Source organism: Quercus lobata, chromosome 6 (genome assembly GCF_001633185.2).
Source record: "Quercus lobata isolate SW786 chromosome 6, ValleyOak3.0 Primary Assembly, whole genome shotgun sequence".
NCBI lineage: Eukaryota > Viridiplantae > Streptophyta > Magnoliopsida > Fagales > Fagaceae > Quercus > Quercus lobata.
In genome coordinates, this window is record NC_044909.1 from 1,154,919 (window position 1) to 1,174,901 (window position 19,983).

At 44.1% G+C, this 19,983-nt stretch overlaps 1 protein-coding gene across 1 annotated transcript; it reads right to left on the reverse strand.

Moving 5' to 3' along the window:
- Nucleotides 1–2,555: 2,555 nt before the first annotated feature.
- LOC115995246 lies at nt 2,556–19,243 on the reverse strand. Its single transcript, XM_031119739.1, has 4 exons — nt 19,083–19,243; nt 18,875–18,992; nt 18,645–18,797; nt 2,556–2,997 (listed from the first exon to the last, which is right to left on the reverse strand). Exons 1-4 carry the CDS (start codon nt 19,088–19,090, stop codon nt 2,740–2,742), a joined length of 537 nt encoding a protein of 178 aa, XP_030975599.1. The 5' UTR covers nt 19,091–19,243; the 3' UTR covers nt 2,556–2,739.
- Nucleotides 19,244–19,983: the final 740 nt, after the last annotated feature.

Consider the following 19,983-nt stretch of genomic DNA (forward strand, 5'->3'; position numbering starts at 1 on the left):
CAATTAGGCTTAGTTTGGGATTTTCTGAAATTGAAATTTTTTTACTAAAAGTACTGTAGATAAAGGTAACAGTTAACTGAATTAGTACAGTGTGACCCATAAATAGTACCAAAAAGTGCAATAGGCCCATAGATAATAGCAAAAAAATCTAAATAATAAAATAAGCTAGCAAAAAATAAGCTATTCGAACGAACACTTAATCTTTCATTCAAAAATTATTGGCGTTGATTTGAAAAGGAAATAATCATAATTTTGAACCTAATATTTTCCATGATTCCTATTAACTAAATTATAGATCTTCAATATTCTAAATAGAATAGATTACATGTATTTTTTTTTCCTTCATTTTGTTCATTTCCAATGGATGCACTACAAAAGTTAAAACAAATAGTACAGTTTTATTTTATCACTCATCCAATCACGCACGAGTAACTAGATTCAATTAAAAAAAAAAAGAAAGGAAAAATGAAAGTTTCTAATTAATTATTATACATATTATGTCAATAAGGTAAAAAAAACAAAATTATAAGAATTTAGTGCAAACAAACAGGTGCCTTTTTTTTTTTTTTTTGCTAAACTTCAATATCAAATAGGTACATATTGTAGATAATAACTCATTAACTTAAATTAGGAATCGGTTGAACATACTTGTTACCATAATCATATTAGGCTTTTTAGATTTTAAGATTGCTTTGAATTTTGGCTCGGCATAACATATTTGGAATTAAAAATACTCAAAATGAAGACTAAGTGATAGACTTTATGTTAAGCCTTCAAGTTTGAGCTTGGTTTACACAGGCACAACATGAAATTATGAGCCCAAACATTCTACATCTATGTTAAAAGTCTTATAACTCAATTAGTAATATCATGCATTTCCAACTTAAATATTTCAGGTTTAAATTAAAGGAAAAAAAGAAGAAGAAGAAGAAGACATTCTACATCCATGGACCTCCATGTCCCAACTGGATGCTTGTCACTATGATCATGCCACGTGTTGAGAAATTTAGAGGAAGTTCTAAAATTTGAACGTTGGAGCCATAAAAGTGAGTCCCTTCTCAATCATGCAAGTTCACATTGTGGCAAACCACAATTGGGGCTCAGAAAAGAGCTGACCACAAATTCAGAGGATTATATTATTAACAACTTTTAGGAAGAATAAGTGAGCAGTACTATAAAAGTTGGGAGGGGTAATACATACTTGTCATACTATTATGACCTGATTGTAGGACAAAAGAACACCAATAAAAGACATAGGAGATCAAACGAGGATAACCAAAAGTCTTAAAAAAGTTATATGAGCCACTGCAAACAGCAACAGAAAGAAGAAGGAGGTGTCAATGTGTCATCCCTGATGATGCAGGAGTAATTAAAGACGGTTCCATTTTGTGTATAGGATGGCAAAAACAGCTGATTTTGCAGTGCAGTGAAAAAGACAACTAAAGATCTTCTTGTTTTGCAGTGTAGTAAATGGCAACTATTACTACTCATTAAAACTAAAACGATGTTTTTGCAGTGTACACTATTAAACATTAATTCATGCCATTCTCTGAGTTAAAAAAAAAAAATGGCAGCAAAGATATTGTCCCTTTTCCGGTGCCCAAAACGAAATAAACCATTGGGTAGTGGGATACAGGTTGATGTCATAACCATAAGAACAATTCATGGAAGCCATTACCATAACAGTTGAATCCAGCCCATTTCTCATAATCCACAGGGTTATGGGATAAAAGTTATTATAATAGATATACAACTTTCTATGAGAAAATATGTTAAATCACGTTCTTTACTATTACCACCACTGTTACAAATTCTATAATTTTTTTTTTGATAATTCAATAGTTACCATAGAAGAGAGAAATTAAAAACTAAGATGTCTCCATAGGAAATATTATGTTAGTAAAATTAGATTTAACTTACCTCAAGTATTTTTTTTAAAAAAAAAATCTTCTTTTGTTTTAATGAGAGCTTGCCACATTTCTCACTAACTAAATAAAAGATGTAAATTAAAACTCATTACCACTTGTTATTATATATTTAAAACAAAATAACATGTCTAATTAAAAATGTACTAGAGGTAAGTTAAACCCAATAAAATTTGATAAGAAAACCTATCAAATTCTCTTTCTATCCTGTAACTAAACACCTCATTCAGAATTTTTTCATCCTGTAACTAAACACCTCATTCAGAATTAGCGTTTTCGCATCAATTAGTTTAGCCTCACTTTTTTTCTTTTTTCTTAAAACGTGAAAGTATAAAGTGAAGGTATAACTCCACTTTTGTATACTTTCATAAAATAAAATTTTGAATAATTTTAAAATCACAACTTTGGCTAAAATCTTGAAATAGCATATTGTGACTGACTGCCAATCACTTTCACATAAATTCACCACTTTTTATTTACCCATTATAGCTAGCCACGCAAGATAGTTGTAGAAAAGAGCGTAGGTTGTTATCATAGAATTATTGTAAAATTTTTAGTAAAAAGCTAACAAAAACACAAGCTAATTGAGCAACGAGACAACATTTTCAGGGTAAAACGTGAACGTAGACGGGAATAATTGCTAATGCAAAACTCATCTATAAACGAAACCCAACTAGAGAAGTTTCTAATTACAAAATCCTCAACTAAAGCTCCTTTAATAACTAGCATGGTCATCATATTAATATTGAGCAGATGTACTCATATCTGTTGAATCTTTATTAGTTTCTAGTTCAACAGTCGGGCAGATACGGCCTCAACTTGTATCCATTAATTCCCCAACTACAGTTTCTTCTTTGCCATCATCATTCCCTTCTTTAGTTTGTTCCTCACCCTTAGTTTCTACGTTGTGTTCCTCATTTTCAGTTTCTTCTTTACCCTCGTTGATCCCTGCTTCAGATTCTGGATCAGTTCGAGGTGGGGGCAACGTTTTTTCCACCAACTCAGCTAGCTCTTTACTTACTTCTCCAAAACGCGTCTCATCTCCAAAACGCGTCTCACCTTCCTCTATAATCTGTCAAACATAAGGGAAATAAATAACTAATGCATCACCCAAATAGCCCAAATTTTTTGACCAGTTAAAATAGAGCATGAGATTAGATATGCAGATTAGTTTATCTTCCGGATAAAAATGATCTACCTAAAAAACAATTTCTGGCCGTTATACATAGAAGCATCAAAGCACAATTCATTTGCAAAAATAAGATGATTGATGTCTGTACTAACAATCTTACAATAACCTATAATCAAAATACAGTATTCCACCAACGAAGGTTGGCCTGAGTGGAAGGGGCTCTAGTCGCTTAAGCAAGTGGTCTCGGTTTTGAGCCCTTGTGGATGCAGCAAACTTTCTTGGGAGAGGTCCCCGCCTTGGTGCCCGACAGTACCTCAAGGTATTAGTCCTGGGAAACCAAAAAAAGAAAAATACAGTATTCCTACTTCCCCAAAGCCTCAGATAGCAGAACCACTAGGACATGATATGAGATCGCAGAAAAGGTAATCAGTCCTAAAGAGTACATTATCACATGTAAGTCCAACAAGGCCTGACCAACAGCCAAAAGCTGATACCAGTCAGAGTGTCAATACTTGAGTTAACATTATCGAAAAAGACAAATCCTTGTGGCATATAGAAGCAGCAGCCTGAGCTGAGAAGGTGAATTATTATAGTACCATATATGCACTTGCTTTAAATTCTTGTCATAGGAGATGCTCTACTATGCCATTCCCTGTGATGGAAGTGAGCTCCTTGATCCTTGTTGTCACTCTGAAATGAGGCTAGCTATGGATGTATGCAAGGGCATTAAGCATGAAGCCTTCAAAGGTGAGTTACCAAAAAAGAACAAAATAAAATAGGACAGAAAAATCAATCCATTACAGAATAGGCACACCCTATTCTTGTTTTTCTCTCCCAGATCTTATTGATTGTTGTAATTTGGGTTCTTGATTTGTGCCACTGTAGTACACTTCCAATGTACTTGGTTTTTTTTTAATAAAATTTCTTACATTTCTTATCAAAAAAAAAAAAAAATCAACCCATTGCACAAAAGCCTATTTATATTAATAAGAAAAATTAATATTACCCATGTAGCCTTGCACGATTTTCTTGGCCCAAATCCTAATGATCAGGCTTTGACCCAAGACGCAACCCACAATGAATGTTCGTAGAGAATGGGTGAAAGAACTTGGCTTCAGTGAGCCTGTACGGTCGCATGCATGGATAAGGTGGATGCAGAAGATAAAAGACACGGGGGAGATTTCTCAAGTCTCCTTATATTCCTTTTATCTTTGGGTCTTCATCCAGTTTTTCCGTCCCCTTCTTTGGGGGACTGTATTACATTATATAGCTCTCCTTCTTTCATCTAAACCTTACACCTGTTGATCATCTAAGCACCCACTTGAGCGCCTGTCCCATCAGCCGCCCTCACCACTCCCTTTGTGAGTTGCAGAGGTCAAGGCGGTACTGTTCAGGGGTCTTTTCCTCATTAATGCGGCCAAGAGGTTGGTTGGGGCGCAATTAATGTGGTGGTAGCTTTTCGAGGGATATTTTGGATTTTATTCATTTTATATGTCTGGAGGGTGAACTGAATTGGTTGGGGAGGGCTCTTGGTCTGGGCTTCGTGGTATCCGAGGAGGAGTTTCTCCTCGGATAGGCTTCTTGGGCGTTGCTGGGATTAACGCTTCATGTGTGGCCTCTCCTCGGAAAGGAAGCTCCTCGGAGGGGCCTGGATTTGGAGTGGCCCATTATTTTTGGGCCGGGCCCCACAATAGCCCCTCAAAACTCCGGTTTTTATCTCCTTCCGAGGAGAAAAGCGGGGTTTTGATGTTAATGAGTGGATAGGGATAAGGAGGACCTGGGGCGCGTGTGCAGATCGTGACCTTTGACGTGCCACAATTTTCGAGGCGTGGCCATTAATTTCTGGAGGCGTTATGTTCCCTTCATCCAACGGTGCGGCGCGGATCGAACGACCATCGTTCATTCGCGTATTTTTAGGCAGGAGTGATTTCCTCTCTCTCCTCCTGACTATATAAGGCGTCAGGGGGGGGTTCAGTTCCTTCTTTTATCTGCTTTTCATAAACCTCAAAGGACTCCAGAGATCTACAGCGAAACCCAGAGACATACAAGCACTTGCGCCCTTTACGCCGCCGTGACCATTTTCTGCGAAACGTCTCGTTTACGAGTGATTTCCAGGCATCCCATCAAGCGTTTTGTGAAGGTACCAGTACATTTCGCTCATCTCGTCGTTTCAATTCTCTCCTCGGACCCTTCTTTTCTGCTCAATCTTTACTTTCGTTTCCCAGTCCAGTTCAGATGGGTAGGTTCGAGAAACTAGTAAATACTCCGGCCGCTATGGAGGTCTTTAGGGCTAAATACCGCATCCCCCCGGGGGTTGGGCTGCGGTACTGTCCTCTTGAAGGAATAGTGACAGATAAACGTCTGGGAGAAGTTGTCATCCCCATGATTGCTTTCATAGAGGGAGGGATGACACTTCCCATGCGTAGGATTACCAGGGAATACTTGTTCAACCATAGGTTGGCGCCGCAACAGTGTGCCCCAAATATGTTCAAGATATTAGGCTGTGTAGATGTCCTAGATGAGCGGATGAACCTAGGCCTTACTTGGCACGATGTGGCCTATCTGTACGAGTGTCACCGCCTCGGGGATGAGGGGTATTATCTTAAATCCCGGAACGAGGACGTTAGGTTGATCTCTTGTCTCCCGGTATCCAATAAGACCGTGAAGAATGACTTCCTCATTGCTTCTGGGGAGTGGTTCGACGGTATTCATTGTCCAACTCGGGCAGGAAACCCAGGTGCGGCGTCCTTTAGGATCGGTCCTTGTTAGGAGAGGAATTAGTGTTGAGGGTTTATTTTTACTGCTTTCCTTATAACTGGTAGATTTCTTGAACTAACCCCACTCTTCTTGGTTGTTTGCAGATAAATCTCACGTAGCTCCTCGGCTTAGCCTTGTGAACGTGCCAGCGTTGAACTACCTTCTTAGGTCGGAGATTTACGTTTCCGAGGACGGACAATTGCGTGCGGCTCATCTAGTTTTGGGCTATCAACCTTTAAGCAGCTCTTTCCAGGCGATCGGTCACGCTATAAGGGCTGGCAGTCCGAGGCTGGCCAGGATTGACGTGTCCAAGGACGGGTTCCTAGCCGACCACGATTTACCGCCAGTTGTGTTGCCCGGTGTTAGAAATCCCTACTTGGCAGAGCAGTTACCTCCGCCAGACGAGCCTGGCGTTGTCGTTCAAGTTGAAGAAGAAGCTGAGTCGTCTCGTCTTTCTCTTGAGGAAGAGATAGACGAGTTCCATTTTGAAGAGGAAGTCCAACAATCCCCCTTAGCGGAATTTTCCGATCCCGAAGGAGAGCGGGATCGACATTCGGCAGTTGGCGCTCCTTCCCTTGTTATCTGCTCAGACGATACTTCGAACAAAGAAACGGAGCCCATGGCAGGAAAGGGAAAATCTCTGAAGGAGCTGTTGGGTTCCAGAGGGAAAGGCCAATCATCGAAGGGGCCACCTCCACCACAAGCCAAGGCCCTTCCTCCCGTGGTCCCTCAAGGAACTTTGGAAACTGGTCTCAAGGTCAATCCGGACCTGAAGAAGAAGAGACCGGTTGACACCCCGGAGGAGGGTGAGGTGGCTGCTCAGCCCACCAAGCAGCAGAAGACTGCTCGGGCTCCAAGGAGCAGAAGGGGCAATTCCTCGGAGAGTAGGGACGAGGAGAGCCTTGCGGATGTACGGGTTACTCCGCGTGTATGGAGCCCCAAATTGGAGTTGGAGGGGGTCGCAATCCCTTACAATGCCTCGATCAGAGAGTACAACCGCAGCCGAGCTGGGTACGTGGCTGAGGCCTTAGAGCAGCCCCTGCTCCTTCCTCGGGACATGGAGGCTTACAGACGTTTCTCTCAGTCCGAGATCTTCCTATCCCTTAAAAGGGATCTCGCAATGGTAAGTGATCCTTCTACTGTTTCATTAACTCTTTTGACCTCGTTAGATATTTTTAAAGCATTTCGGTTTTGTCTGCAGATTACTCAGCAGGTATTTGTGGCTGAGGAATTCTGCCGAAGTGAACGTAATCGGACTGAGGCCGAGATCCAGGCTCGGACAGAGGTGGAGAAGACCTTGGGGTCCCTTAGGCACGATCACCTTATACTCACGAACGAGTTCAAGGAGTCGGAGCACCGGTGCAAGAGTGCAGAATCTGGTCTGAAGAGCGCCGAGACCCAGGCGGAGGACCAGCGCAAGGAGCTATACTCGACGCAGCTCAACCTTGTCACCGAGAAGCAGGCAGTGCAGGATCTCAAAACTGCCTTGCAAAAGGTCGAGGATGAACTGAGAAGGGTCAAAGAGGAGGCTCAGTTGATCCGAGAGGCTATAGAGGCTGAGAAGAATGCTGCTCGCCAGCTTGGGGCTGAGGAGACGGAGGCCAGGCTATCAGAGGAGGTCCCCGAGGTGTGCAGGGATTACTGCAGTATCTCCTGGGCTCATGCTCTCGATGCTGCAGGAGTTCCTGCGGATTCGGCACTAAGACTGCCCGAGAACATCTTCTACCCTCAGGAGATCCGAGCGAATCCTGATGGTGCCCAAGTGACTTCAGAGCAGGATTTGGCGGCGCCTGATACCGCCCTTGTGCCTGAGATAACGAAGAGTCCCACCGTAGACTCAGTCGTTGAGGCTCCTCCTCCTCAGCCCGAGCAGAAGGAAGATCCCCCTGTTGAGGCTTAGTCTTTTAGGCTTTCGTTTTTTGTACTCTTTTTTTTTATGAGAGCCGTCCTGTTTTTCCATTTTTTGTAAGGACCTCTCTTTCCAGTGTACTCGAAATATTAATCTGGAATGTTAGTTTGGCTCTCTATGGATGTATGCCAGTAGCGTTTTACTTTAAATACTTGCAATGATGCAGATATGGTTCTCGATGGATGTGTGCAGCGCATAGAAATGATTTCCTTTAAGCGATAATCTCCCGACCTGACACAAGTAATAGTTTCCCCTAAGTCTGTGGTCCGAAGAGCCATGCAGGACCTAGGTTCTGTTTAGAACTTACGCGATTTTTCTTTTCCGTACTTGGTTTCCCCATAGGCTTGAGTCCGAGGACCATGCAAGACCTTGGTTCTGTCCAAGACTTACGCGATTTTTCTTTTCCGTACTTGGTTTCCCCATAGGCTTGAGTCCGAGGACCATGCAAGGCCTTGGTTCTGTCCAAAACTTGTAAGATTTCTCTTTTGTACTTGGTTTCCCCATAGGCTTGAGTCCGAGGACCATGCAAGGCCTTCGTTCTGTCCAAAACTTATGAGCTTTCTTTTTTGTACTTGGTTTCCCCATAGGCTTGAGTCCGAGGACCATGCAAGGCCTTGGTTCTGGTCAAAACTTACGCGATTTTTCTTTTCGTACTTGGTTTTTCCCCATAGGCTTGGTCCGAGTGACCATTGCACCTTGGTTTCTGTCCAAAGACCTTACGCGAAATTTTCTTTTCCGTACTGTTCCCCATAGGCTTGAGTCCGAGGACCATGCAAGACCTTGGTTCTGTCCCAGACTTACGCGATTTTTCTTTTCCGTACTTGGTTTCCCCATAGGCTTGAGTCCGAGGACCATGCAAGACCTTGGTTCTGTCCAAGACTTACGCGATTTTTCTTTTCCGTACTTGGTTTCCCCATAGGCTTGAGTCCGAGGACCATGCAAGACCTTGGTTCTGTCCAAGACTTACGCGATTTTTCTTTTCGTACTTGGTTTCCCCATAGGCTTGAGTCCGAAGACCATGCAAGACCTTGGTTCTGTCCAAGACTTACGCGATTTTTCTTTTCCGTACTTGGTTTCCCCATAGGCTTGAGTCCGAAGACCATGCAAGACCTTGGTTCTGTCCAAGACTTACGCGATTTTTCTTTTCGTACTTGGTTTCCCCATAGGCTTGAGTCCGAAGACCATGCAAGACCTTGGTTCTGTCCAAGACTTACGCGATTTTTTCTTTCCGTACTTGAGTCCGAGGACCATGCAAGACCTTGGTTCTGTCCAAGACTTAACGCGATTTTATTTTTTCTGTACTTGGTTTTCCCATAGGCTTGAGTCCGAGGACCATGCAAGACCTTGGTTCTGTCCAAGACTTTACGCGATTTTTCTTTTTCGTACTTGGTTTTCCCATAGGCTTGAGTCCGAGGACCATGCAAGACCTTGGTTCTGTCCAAGACTTAACGCGATTTTTCTTTTTGTACTTGGTTTCCCCATAGGCTTGAGTCCGAGGACCATGCAAGACCTTGGTTCTGTCCAAGACTTTACGCGATTTTTCTTTTTGTACTTGGTTTCCCCATAGGCTTGAGTCCGAGGACCATGCAAGACCTTGGTTCTGTCCAAGATACGCGATTTTTCTTTTCGTACTTGGTTTCCCCATAGGCTTGAGTCCGAGGACCATGCAAGACCTTGGTTCTGTCCAAGACTTACGCGATTTTTCTTTTCGTACTTGGTTTCCCCATAGGCTTGAGTCCGAGGACCATGCAAGACCTTGGTTCTGTCCAAGACTTACGAGGTCTTTTTAAGTGTTAATTTCTCCCTAAGTCTGTGGTCCAAGGAGCCATACAGGACTTAGGTTCTGTTTAAGACTCATAAGAATTGTCATGCAGATCAGTAAGAAGTGGATAGCCAATGAACAAAATGTGGGCGAAGCCATTTTCATTAATAATAATATCTTCTGAGGTTATTTACATTCCATGGTCGAGGCACAGCTTTTTCATCCAAATCTTCTAGATAGTAGGCGCCTATTCCAGCTACGGATGTTATACGGTACGGTCCTTCCCAATTGGGCCCCAACTTGCCCCAAGAGGGGTTTTTTGCGCTGCCAAGGACCTTCCTCATCACGAGATTGCCGGGACCGAGGGGTCGTAGCTTGACATTGGCATCGTATCCCTGTCTCAGCTTTTGGTGATAATAGGCCATATGAATCGTTGCTTTTTCCCTTCTTTCCTCGGCTAAGGTTGCGTTTGGATTGGGCGTTTTTTGCCCAATCCGCGTTTGCGTTTTTTATTTTTTTTTTTTTTTTTTTTTTTTTTTTCACGCGATTTTCCCACAAGCGGCTACTGTTCATGCACTGTTCAATGAACAGTAGCCGCAAACTTTGACTTTTCAAATTTTTTTGGACCAATCACAGCACATCGTGTACTGTTCACGGACCCACAAATTTCACTTTTCAGCAACTTTTTCATTAAAAATGGGTCCGACGATACTATTCACACATTTAAAAATTATTTCGCTACAGTGTTTTTCAGTTTTCAGTTTCAGTTTTCAGTTTTCAGCGGTATCCAAACGCACCCTAAGTCTAGATTTCTTTCCAACAACTCATCGTTACCATCCGGAGTAAACGAAGCAGATCTCAGCGTAGGAAAGTTGTTCTCAATTGGGAGTACAGCCTCTGCCCCATAAGTCAGTGAAAAGGGGGTCTCACCGGTTGACCGCCGTGGCGTTGTCCGATAGGTCCATAGAACGTGCGGGAGCTCTTCTATCCATCTTCCCTTTGCCTCATCTAGCCTTTTCTTTAGTCCGTTCACTATGACCTTGTTCACGGCCTCCACCTGCCCATTTCCCTGGGGATATGCAGGGGTGGAATATCGGTTAATGATTCCAAGCTCGTGACAGTACTTTCTAAAGCTTTTACTGTCGAATTGAAGACCATTGTCGGAAATGAGTGTATGCGGGATTCCGAAGCGGGTGATAATGTTCTTCCAGATGAATTTCTGGGCATCCACGTCCCTAATGTTGGCCAAAGGCTCAGCCTCCACCCATTTAGTGAAGTAATCGGTCCCGACTATGATGTATCGCTTGTTCCCCGCGGCTTTAGGAAAAGGTCCGACAATATCGAGACCCCACTGCGCGAACGGCCACGGGTTAGAGAGGGGGTTGAGAACCCCTCCGGGTTGGTGAATATTCGGAGCAAATCTCTGGCACTGATCGCACTTCTTGGCGTACTCCTGGGCCTCCCTTTGCATGTTCGGCCACCAGTATCCTTGGGTGAGTGCCCTATGCGCCAGCGACCTTCCTCCGGTGTGACTTCCACAAGTTCCTTCATGCAACTCCTCAAGCAGAGACTCGGACTCTTCTGGATGTACACAGAGTAGGTACGGTCCAGAATAGGAGCGCCGATATAATTGGTGGTCCTCGGATAGCCAGAACCGAGGAGCATTCCTCCGTATCTTATCGGCTTCCAGCTTTTCTTCCGGCAAGACGTCACTCTGAAGGAAGTTCTTTATGGGATCCATCCAGCAGTGACTCTTTCTGATCTGATGGACTCTGGCCGGATTTCCGCTGATAGGGCTTGCCCGGGCTAAGTCTTCAACCAGGATCATTCGCGGCAGATTGTGTGCTGAGGACGTGGCGAGTGTGGCCAGCGAGTCTGCATGGGTGTTTACACTCCTGGAGACGTGCGTCAGATTGAAAGATTCAAAATTCGTCTGTAGCCGCTTGACTTGTCCCAGATACTCTTGCATCCTGGTATCTCGAGCTTCCAGCTCACCCATCACTTGTCCGACCACTAGTCTGGAGTCCGAGAATGCTTCTATTACTGTGCCGCCCAATCTGTGAACCATCATCATCCCTTGAAGCAAAGCTTCGTATTCGGCTTCATTGTTCGTGGCCGAGAACCCGAGCCTCAAAGATTTTTCAATAGCAGCACCGTCCGGGGATATTATAACTATCCCAACTCCTGACCCTCTTTGGTTAGCCGCCCCATCCACGTAGACCTTCCATGGCCTGGTCTCGACTGCTGAAATCACGCCAACCGACTTCTCATCCAATGCTTTCTTCTCAGTCATTGTTTCTAAAAGAGGGCTCAGCAAACTCTGCCACCAAGTCCGCGAGGACCTGTCCCTTGACGGAGGATCTGGGCATATATTTGATGTCAAAGGCTCCCAGGAGCGCACTCCACATGGCGATCCTGCCTGTATAGTCAGCGCTGCGAAGAACTGCTCGAAGGGGAAGCTGAGTTAAAACGATGACCGTATGCGCCTGAAAGTAATGAGGGAGCTTACGGGTCGCATGCACTATCGCCAGAATCGCCTTTTCCAAAGGAAGGTACCGTACCTCGGCTTCGTGCAATGATTTGCTCACATAGTAAACCGGCCGCTGCACCCCATTGTCGTCCCGTATCAGCACCAAGCTCACAGCATGGGAAGCTACGGCAATATATGCAAACAGCACCTCATCTGCCTCAGGGCTGGACATGATGGGTGGTCGAGACAGGTAGTCCTTAAGCTGCTGGAAAGCCTAAGCGCAATCCTCCGACCATTCAAACCCTTTCCATTTGTTTATCAGGAGGTAAAAAGGCCGACATCGATCCGCCGATCTTGATATGAACCGGTTTAGTGCTGCAATCATGCCAGTGAGCTTCTGCACTTCCTTCGGATTCCGAGGAACCTGTAGGCTGTTAATGGCTTTGATCTGGTCGGGACTTACTTCTATTCCCCTGTGAGTGACCATGTATCCTAAGAATTTCCCAGACCCGACCCCAAATGAACATTTGGAAGCATTCAGCCGCAACCGGTGCTTTCTTAAGATAGCGAAGATCGCTCCGAGGTCACCCACGTGCTTGGAAACCCTTTTGCTCTTCACAACCATGTCGTCTATATAAATCTCAATGATCTTGCCCAGCTGTGGCTCGAACATCCGAGTCATCATCCTTTGATATGTTGAGCCTGCGTTCTTCAGCCCAAACGGCATCACCTTATAATGATAGTTTCCGATGGGCGTCATGAAAGCCGTTTTTTCTTGGTCGTCTGGCGCAAGGGGTATCTGATGATAGCCTTGAAAGGCGTCCAGGAAGCTCATTCGAGGGTGGCCCACGGTTGCATCCACCAATCGGTCGATTCGGGGTAGGGGGAATGGGTCTTTCGGGCATGCCTTGTTCAGGTCCGTGAAGTCCACACAGACCCTCCACTTCCCTGTTTTCTTTCTTACCACCACTGTGTTCGCCAACCATTCGGGGTAAAAGACCTCTTTGATAGCCCCTGCCCTTTTTAATTTCGCCACCTCGTCCCTTACGGCACTGGCGTGTTCCTTCGAAGGACGTCGAGGCGGCTGTTTCTTTGGAGTTGAAGAGGGGTTGACGTTCAGGTGGTGACAAATAAAGCTGGGATCAACTCCCGGGGCGTCGTAGGCGTCCCACGCGAACACATCGACATTCTCTCTGAGAAATCCGACCAACTCCTTTTTTTCCTGGGAAGGTAATTCAGAGCCGACCTGAAAGAACTTCTCAGGGTCGTTATTGACGGCAATCCTATCCAGGCCTTCGCACCTTATCTCCTCGGCCAGCCCCTTGCCTTGGCTCGCCGAGGGAGTTGGTTGCTATAAGCTCTCCGGGACCAAGGACTTGATTGGGGGCTGATGTAAAACGGCGGCCACCATACACTTCCTAGCCACGGCTTGATCTCCTCGGAGCTCTTCCACTTGTCCTCGGGAGGGGTATTTCACTTTTTGGTGAAGTGTGGAGGTCACGGCCTCCAGGGCATGGATCCACGGCCTTGCCATTATCGCAGTGTAAGGCGAATAAGCGTCAACCACAATGAAATTTACCTCCACTATCTCCGCCCCAGTCTGTACGGGCAGTCGGATCTGCCCTTTTGGCGTGACCATCCTTCCCTCAAAACTGAGAAGAGGGGAGTCATAAGCGGCCAAATCTTCTGGCTTCAGGTTCAGCCCCTTGTATAGGTCGGGGTACATTATCTCTACCGCGCTTCCCGAATCCACCATCACCCTCTTCACGTCGAAGCCCCCGATCCTCAGCGTGACCACCAAGGCATCATCGTGGGGTTGAATAGTTCCTCTCTTATCTTCGTCCGAGAAACCCAGTACCAGCGAGCTTCCCTTTCTTGACCTTTTGGGCTCTCCTTGCCTACCCTCAGGGGGGAACCGATCAACAACTAACACCCTGGGAGTGGGTGGCCCCGTCCTTCCTGGTGCAGCAAGGATGACATGTATCGTCCCGGTGGGGGGTCCCAAGGACACGTCCTTTCGGGGCTCTTGTGTTGTTTGGCCGGGATGGCCACTTGACGGGTGCAGTAGGTGACGTAGCTTTCCTTCTCGGACCAACTAATCTAGGTGATTCCATAGATTCCTGCAGTCCTCAGTAGTATGCCCATGATCCTGATGATAGTGGCAGTACAGGTTCCGGTTACGCCTGGAAGAGTCTCCGGCCATCTTTCCTGGCCACCTGAAGTAGGGCTCATTCCGTACTTTCTCCAACACTTGTTGTACTGGCTCCCTGAATATGGCGTTCACTACCTGCGGGTTGCTCTGGCCCGCCTGTCGCGAAAAATCTCTCCTCGGCTGACCAGGGTGGTGCCGCTCCGACCTGGAGTCGTTTGCTTTGAGGGGGATAACTTTATCCTTACCCCTCCCTTGCAGTTGATCTTCCTCCACTCTTTTATACTTGTTAATCCTATCCCTCAGCTGATCGATGTTGGCAACCGGTTTACCAGTGAGGGATTTCCTCAAGCCATGGTCGGTGGGGAGCCCGCTCTTGAACGTGCTGATAGCGACCGCATCATGGTTGTCATCCAGGTCGTTGTACACCTCCCAGTATCTATCCGAGTATGCTTTCAGAGTCTCTCCCTCGTGCATGGACAAGGACAGTAGCGAACCGAGGGGCCTGGGGACTCTGGTGCTGGTGATGAAGCGGGTGCAGAAATCCCGAGTGAGCTGCTTGTATGAGCCTACGGAATTTGCCTTTAGGCCATTGAACCACCTCATCGCCATTGATCCCAGGCTGGATGGGAAGATTTTACACATCAGGGCCTCATCTTTCGAGTAGATCTCCATCTTTTGGTTAAACTAGCTCACATGCTCTACCGGGTCCGTTCGACTGCTATAGATGGTGAATGTCGGCTGGTTGAACCGTCGAGGCAGCTTAGCCCCTTCAATTCTATACGTGAAGGGGGATCTTGAGACCTGGTCCAACGCTTTCTTCATGGCATCGTTTCCCGAGCCCCTGCTGGATGTGCTCTCATACTTCCGCACGCGGCGCGGTTCCTTTACGTAGGAAAAGGTTTCACTTGGGGGGGTCCTTGACCTCCGTTGGTAACTCACATCCTCCGCATTAGAGGACCCGTCTGAGTCTGAAGGAGATCGTTTTCGCTGGGTTCGTCGCAACTTTCTCTTCAGATCATCTATCTCTCTCTGCATGTCCTGGTGACTCTTTCGCCTCTGGGAAGCGTGGCTTCCTATCTGAGTGTGACTCTGGCTTGTCCGGATAGTTTGCACACTTCCCTCACGATCTCCCCTGTGGCCTGGGTTGACGGGGTTATTCTGCCTCGGGGACTCGACGGGTTGTGTCCGTTGGGAGTCGGCCTGGTGAGGATTCCCCTGGTGCGGATTTAGTTCTGCCATGCTTGACCGTTGCGCCTGCTGATGCCCTAGTTCTTCCCACAGACGGCGCCAATTGTGGTTGCACGATTTTCTTGGCCCAAATCCTAATGATCAGGCTTTGACCCAAGACGCAACCCACAATGAATGTTCGTAGAGAATGGGTGAAAGAACTTGGCTTCAGTGAGCCTGTACGGTCGCATGCATGGATAAGGTGGATGCAGAAGATAAAAGACACGGGGGAGATTTCTCAAGTCTCCTTATATTCCTTTTATCTTTGGGTCTTCATCCAGTTTTTCCGTCCCCTTCTTTGGGGGACTGTATTACATTATATAGCTCTCCTTCTTTCATCTAAACCTTACACCTGTTGATCATCTAAGCACCCACTTGAGCGCCTGTCCCATCAGCCGCCTTCACCACTCCCTTTGTGAGTTGCAGAGGCCAAGGCGGTACTGTTCAGGGGTCTTTTCCTCATTAATGCGGCCAAGAGGTTGGTTGGGGCGCAATTAATGTGGTGGTAGCTTTTCAAGGGATATTTTGGATTTTATTCATTTTATATGTCTGGAGGGTGAACTGAATTGGTTGGGGAGGGCTCTTGGTCTGGGCTTCGTGGTATCCGAGGAGGAGTTTCTCCTCGGATAGGCTTCTTGGGCGTTGCTGGGATTAACGCTTCATGTGTGGCCTCTCCTCGGAAAGGAAGCTCCTCGGAGGGGCCTGGATTTGGAGTGGCCCATTATTTTTGGGCCGGGCCCCACACCCATGTAGCCATTGATCTCATTGTGCAACAATATTCTACCGTCTGTTAAAACGAAAAAATGCCTTCAGAACAATTTGAAGCTGTCTAACAAACACCAATATAGGGCATGCTAAGCAGATATTTTTCTGGAACAATTTTGACAGAAAACTTATTACAGTAACAGGTTGATAGTAATATCAACTTCCTTGTCCAACAAGATAAATAATACAGTTTGTATATTCAACTTCTTAACAACATTAGACAATACCAAACCCAACAATCTTAACTTGGGATATAAAGGTACGGCTAATCTTAAACCGAGGAGAACAATTGACATAAAGCATCAGGTCAGAAATGGGGTATTCAGATCTGATTGTCATCAGGTTTAAATTCTGAAAAAATGTATCAACTGTTTTACTTTTGCAAGAGCTAGTCTTGTACAGTTGTACTTTGGCTGGGTCATCATGTTGCCTGATATCACTGTAGAATTATTTACATGCCAAGGAAACTCCACTAAGCTTATATCAAAGATTATGAATGCAGCAAGCATACAGAAAGTCAAATTAACAATTACAAAGAATATTCAGGAGATCTAAAGTCTGAAGAAGAAGAGACAAAGGCTGCACCACCATAAGCCAATATCCAATCATATAGATATCTCAAAAAAGAGTTTTAAGCTCAAGAGTATAACTCTCAACACCATTAAGAGTGCTATTATTTTTCTCTCCACATAATCCAAAAGAGGCAAAAGGCATCCCACCAAGCTACTCTTATGTCACCCATATAGTTCTTTCCAACCAAAATATACATTAATTACCTTCTTGGGTATCACCAAATGGACTCCAAATAAAGAGAAGATGAAAGACCACAACTTTTTACAAGTTTGAGCAATGAAGCAGTAGGGTTTCAACTGATTCCTCACTGAATTTACAATCATTTTAGGAACATTGTTAGACTAAATACTTCTCCAAAGAAATTGTAAGTCATCATATCCTTTCATTTCCTCATAAAAAAGACTCGACATCAAATATACTATCTCAATTAGGCTTCCAAAACAGTCTTATCAACTCCTTCACCCACTGTGGGATTAGAGTATAGAAGGCCCATCAGAGAAACATCTGACTTTATTTTCCAGCCCTGGAAAGCTCAAACAAACTTGGGATTCAAGGAATGACTCCCTCTGTCTTCTGAGTATCCCAAATAAGAATGTTATTACTGCTATTAAGAATAAATCAAGAAATAACCTTGAACCTTCCCACACTACCTGTTATACGAAAAACCGTCACTCCTATTGTCCCCTACCATAAACCGAAAGAAAAGGGCAAATAAAAACCCCTTTCTAACCTGCTTTGATGTTTTTTTCCAAATAGTACAACCGTGAGGCCTGCTCATCATATCTGCTGCCCACTGGCCCCAAGAAATCCCACACTTCACTCCAACTATATGCCTCTAAAGGCCTTAATTACAATATAAAATGCTTTACTGCTCAACTCCTCAACAGCCCACTCCACCCCCTCCAAAAATCCCCCAGAAAAAGATATGTAAAATATAAGAACGGAGGCTTAAACAAAAGCAGCTACTAAGTCGAATTTATCATGTAGAACTGGAGTATTCGGAGTTTCATTGCTAATTGCATTATCAAGCACTGCAGTTGGCTACTTATCCAATAAAAAAAAAAGGATGGCAATCAGCTAGTTATCCAAAAAAGGAGGACAGCAATCAACTAGCAGTTCATGAGGGAGAGAGAGCCCCCTGTCGCTACTATATGAATAAATCGAGAAAAAGGGGATAAAACGTTTAAGGACTTTTTGTTAAGCTAATCAAGAACACCAAAGAGGATGCAACCGAAATACATGATACATATACAAGAGAAGAGTTCAGCAATAAAAAATAAATAGAATAAAGTACAAGGAGTCAAGAAAATTGTAAAGAAGAAGAGCTGCTTCCACCAAGAGAATATTTTTCACTACGTTCAGGCCAATGCCTCTATTTTGGTTTCTGGCTTAAAAACTATACTCAATACAGCTCCGCCTCGTAACATCAGAGGAGAAAAAAAAAAACCTTTTCTAAGTAATATATATTGCCTCAAATACTACATTGATGCAACATTTTTAGACTGACTAATTATGACTTGAAAACAAAGTCATTTTGGTAAATGGAATGTCACAAAGATAGAGTTGATCGTTTCTTCATGCAAGCAAGAAAGTTACAGGTAGTCTGATTCACTAATGACCAAACCTTCAAGAACTTCAAGGGGGGCGCTCTAAAAGAACCTTACTGTGTATGGCCAATGTTTCATCATTTTAGAAGGTGATTCTATTTCTACCCATGTAAAGCTTTAGACAAAGAAGCATGAGACAAAGATTCCGAGACAAGTAATAACATTTTATGGGTTTTTCTTTTTCCAAATCTGATGAATATATATCCATTACTCAAGAATTGAAAGAGAGAGACAATGTGTGAACACAAGGTTCGAAACTAGCTATATACTACTACATGGGCATAAGTATAAGTATAATGGCACATAACAAAAGAGATATGGAGCAAAAGAAAAGGAGAAAATGATGGTTTCCAAGTAAAATTTACCGTATAAATATCAATGATAGAAGTAGGCCTAATGTTGATGATATTAAGGACCTCAGCCTTTGCAAGGCCATAGATTTTACACTTGTCAACGAACTCATTGATATGCTCTCTGGTTTGATTGCAAGCAGCAGTCTGGACCAAATAATCATACACCTATATATAAAGTCCCAACCTTTAGTGGAAAAAATGTAGTGGGGTGAGTCGGAGTCCACATAGAAAGAGAAAAAGACCTTGTATTCGGAAGGAGAAACTTGAGCAAGAACACGAGTGGAATCGTTAGCAGCCCCTTTTGAGCGCAAAAAGTCTACTACTTCGTAATTCGTAAGCGCACCTGCATTCGCTTCTAATCTGCCAAATCAAAAAACAATTTTAAGCAAAACAAAGATGACCCATCCCACCCTCACTTTCTAAACAAAAGCTTAAGCTTAAGCTACATACATCTTCATCCCCTGAAGATGCTCAATGGTGGCCGGAGAAGCCGAATGGTGGACGGAGCCGCCGAGGTCGATTTGTTTTTGGGTTTCCGAAAATAGATATCTCTCTCGATCTGTCTCTCCCTCTCGCTCTCTCAATCTCCTTCTCCCTTTCGCTCTCTGTTTCCTCCTCTCTTTCTCTTTCAGTCTCTGTCTGTCTGTGTCTGTGTCTCGGATTTGGGCTTTAGGGCGTAGAATTTGCCACAAATTGGATCCATTTCTTTTCACTTTATTGGTTTGGGCTAACAAAACACAATAGGGCCCTTTTTTTTTTTTGGTTGGGTTGCATATTGGACTTTAGTATTGAAGGCCTCCAAAAAAAAAAAAAAAAAAAAAAAAAAACAATCAACTTGAGCATCACGCACTCTCTCTCAATAGTACTACCTTTTTATACATTTTTTTTTCCCCACATTAGAGATAAAGACTCTAAAAAGAGATTATTTATTAAATGATGTGGAGTACAGTGAGGTTTTTTTTTTTTTTTTGGAGAAGATGAGTACAGTGAAATGATGTTTCTATATCACTAATTAAATTCATGAAATTCATCATGAATATAAGAAAAAATAAACACCACCTCACCATGGACAATAGAGGGGGTGAAACATGAAAGAGAGAGAAGACACTGTGGACAATAGAGAGAGAGAATATACTTGAGTTGACTAAACTAAATAGTGTTGTTTACATGCAATGAGTACTAATGTAAATTTTCCTCCCGTCATATATCAAAAGAATAAAAAGACTGTCATGAGTCTCGACTTATAAATTCTTGAGTTAAAATTGTGAAATTAAAAATTGTGGGATTTAATTCATCTCATGGGACAAACTTTGGGGCTTTTCTTTTTTGTTGGAATTTTCCCTTTTTATTG

Bases quoted from the DNA above. Each gene is read 5' to 3' on its own strand.
- LOC115995246 (XM_031119739.1), bottom strand. The intron at 18,798-18,874 runs GTCTTTTTCTCT...CTTTATATATAG, and splicing joins TTTCTCCTTCCGAATACAAG to GTGTATGATTATTTGGTCCA. The intron at 2,998-18,644 runs GTAAATTTTACT...TATGTTTGACAG, and splicing joins CTATCATTGATATTTATACG to ATTATAGAGGAAGGTGAGAC.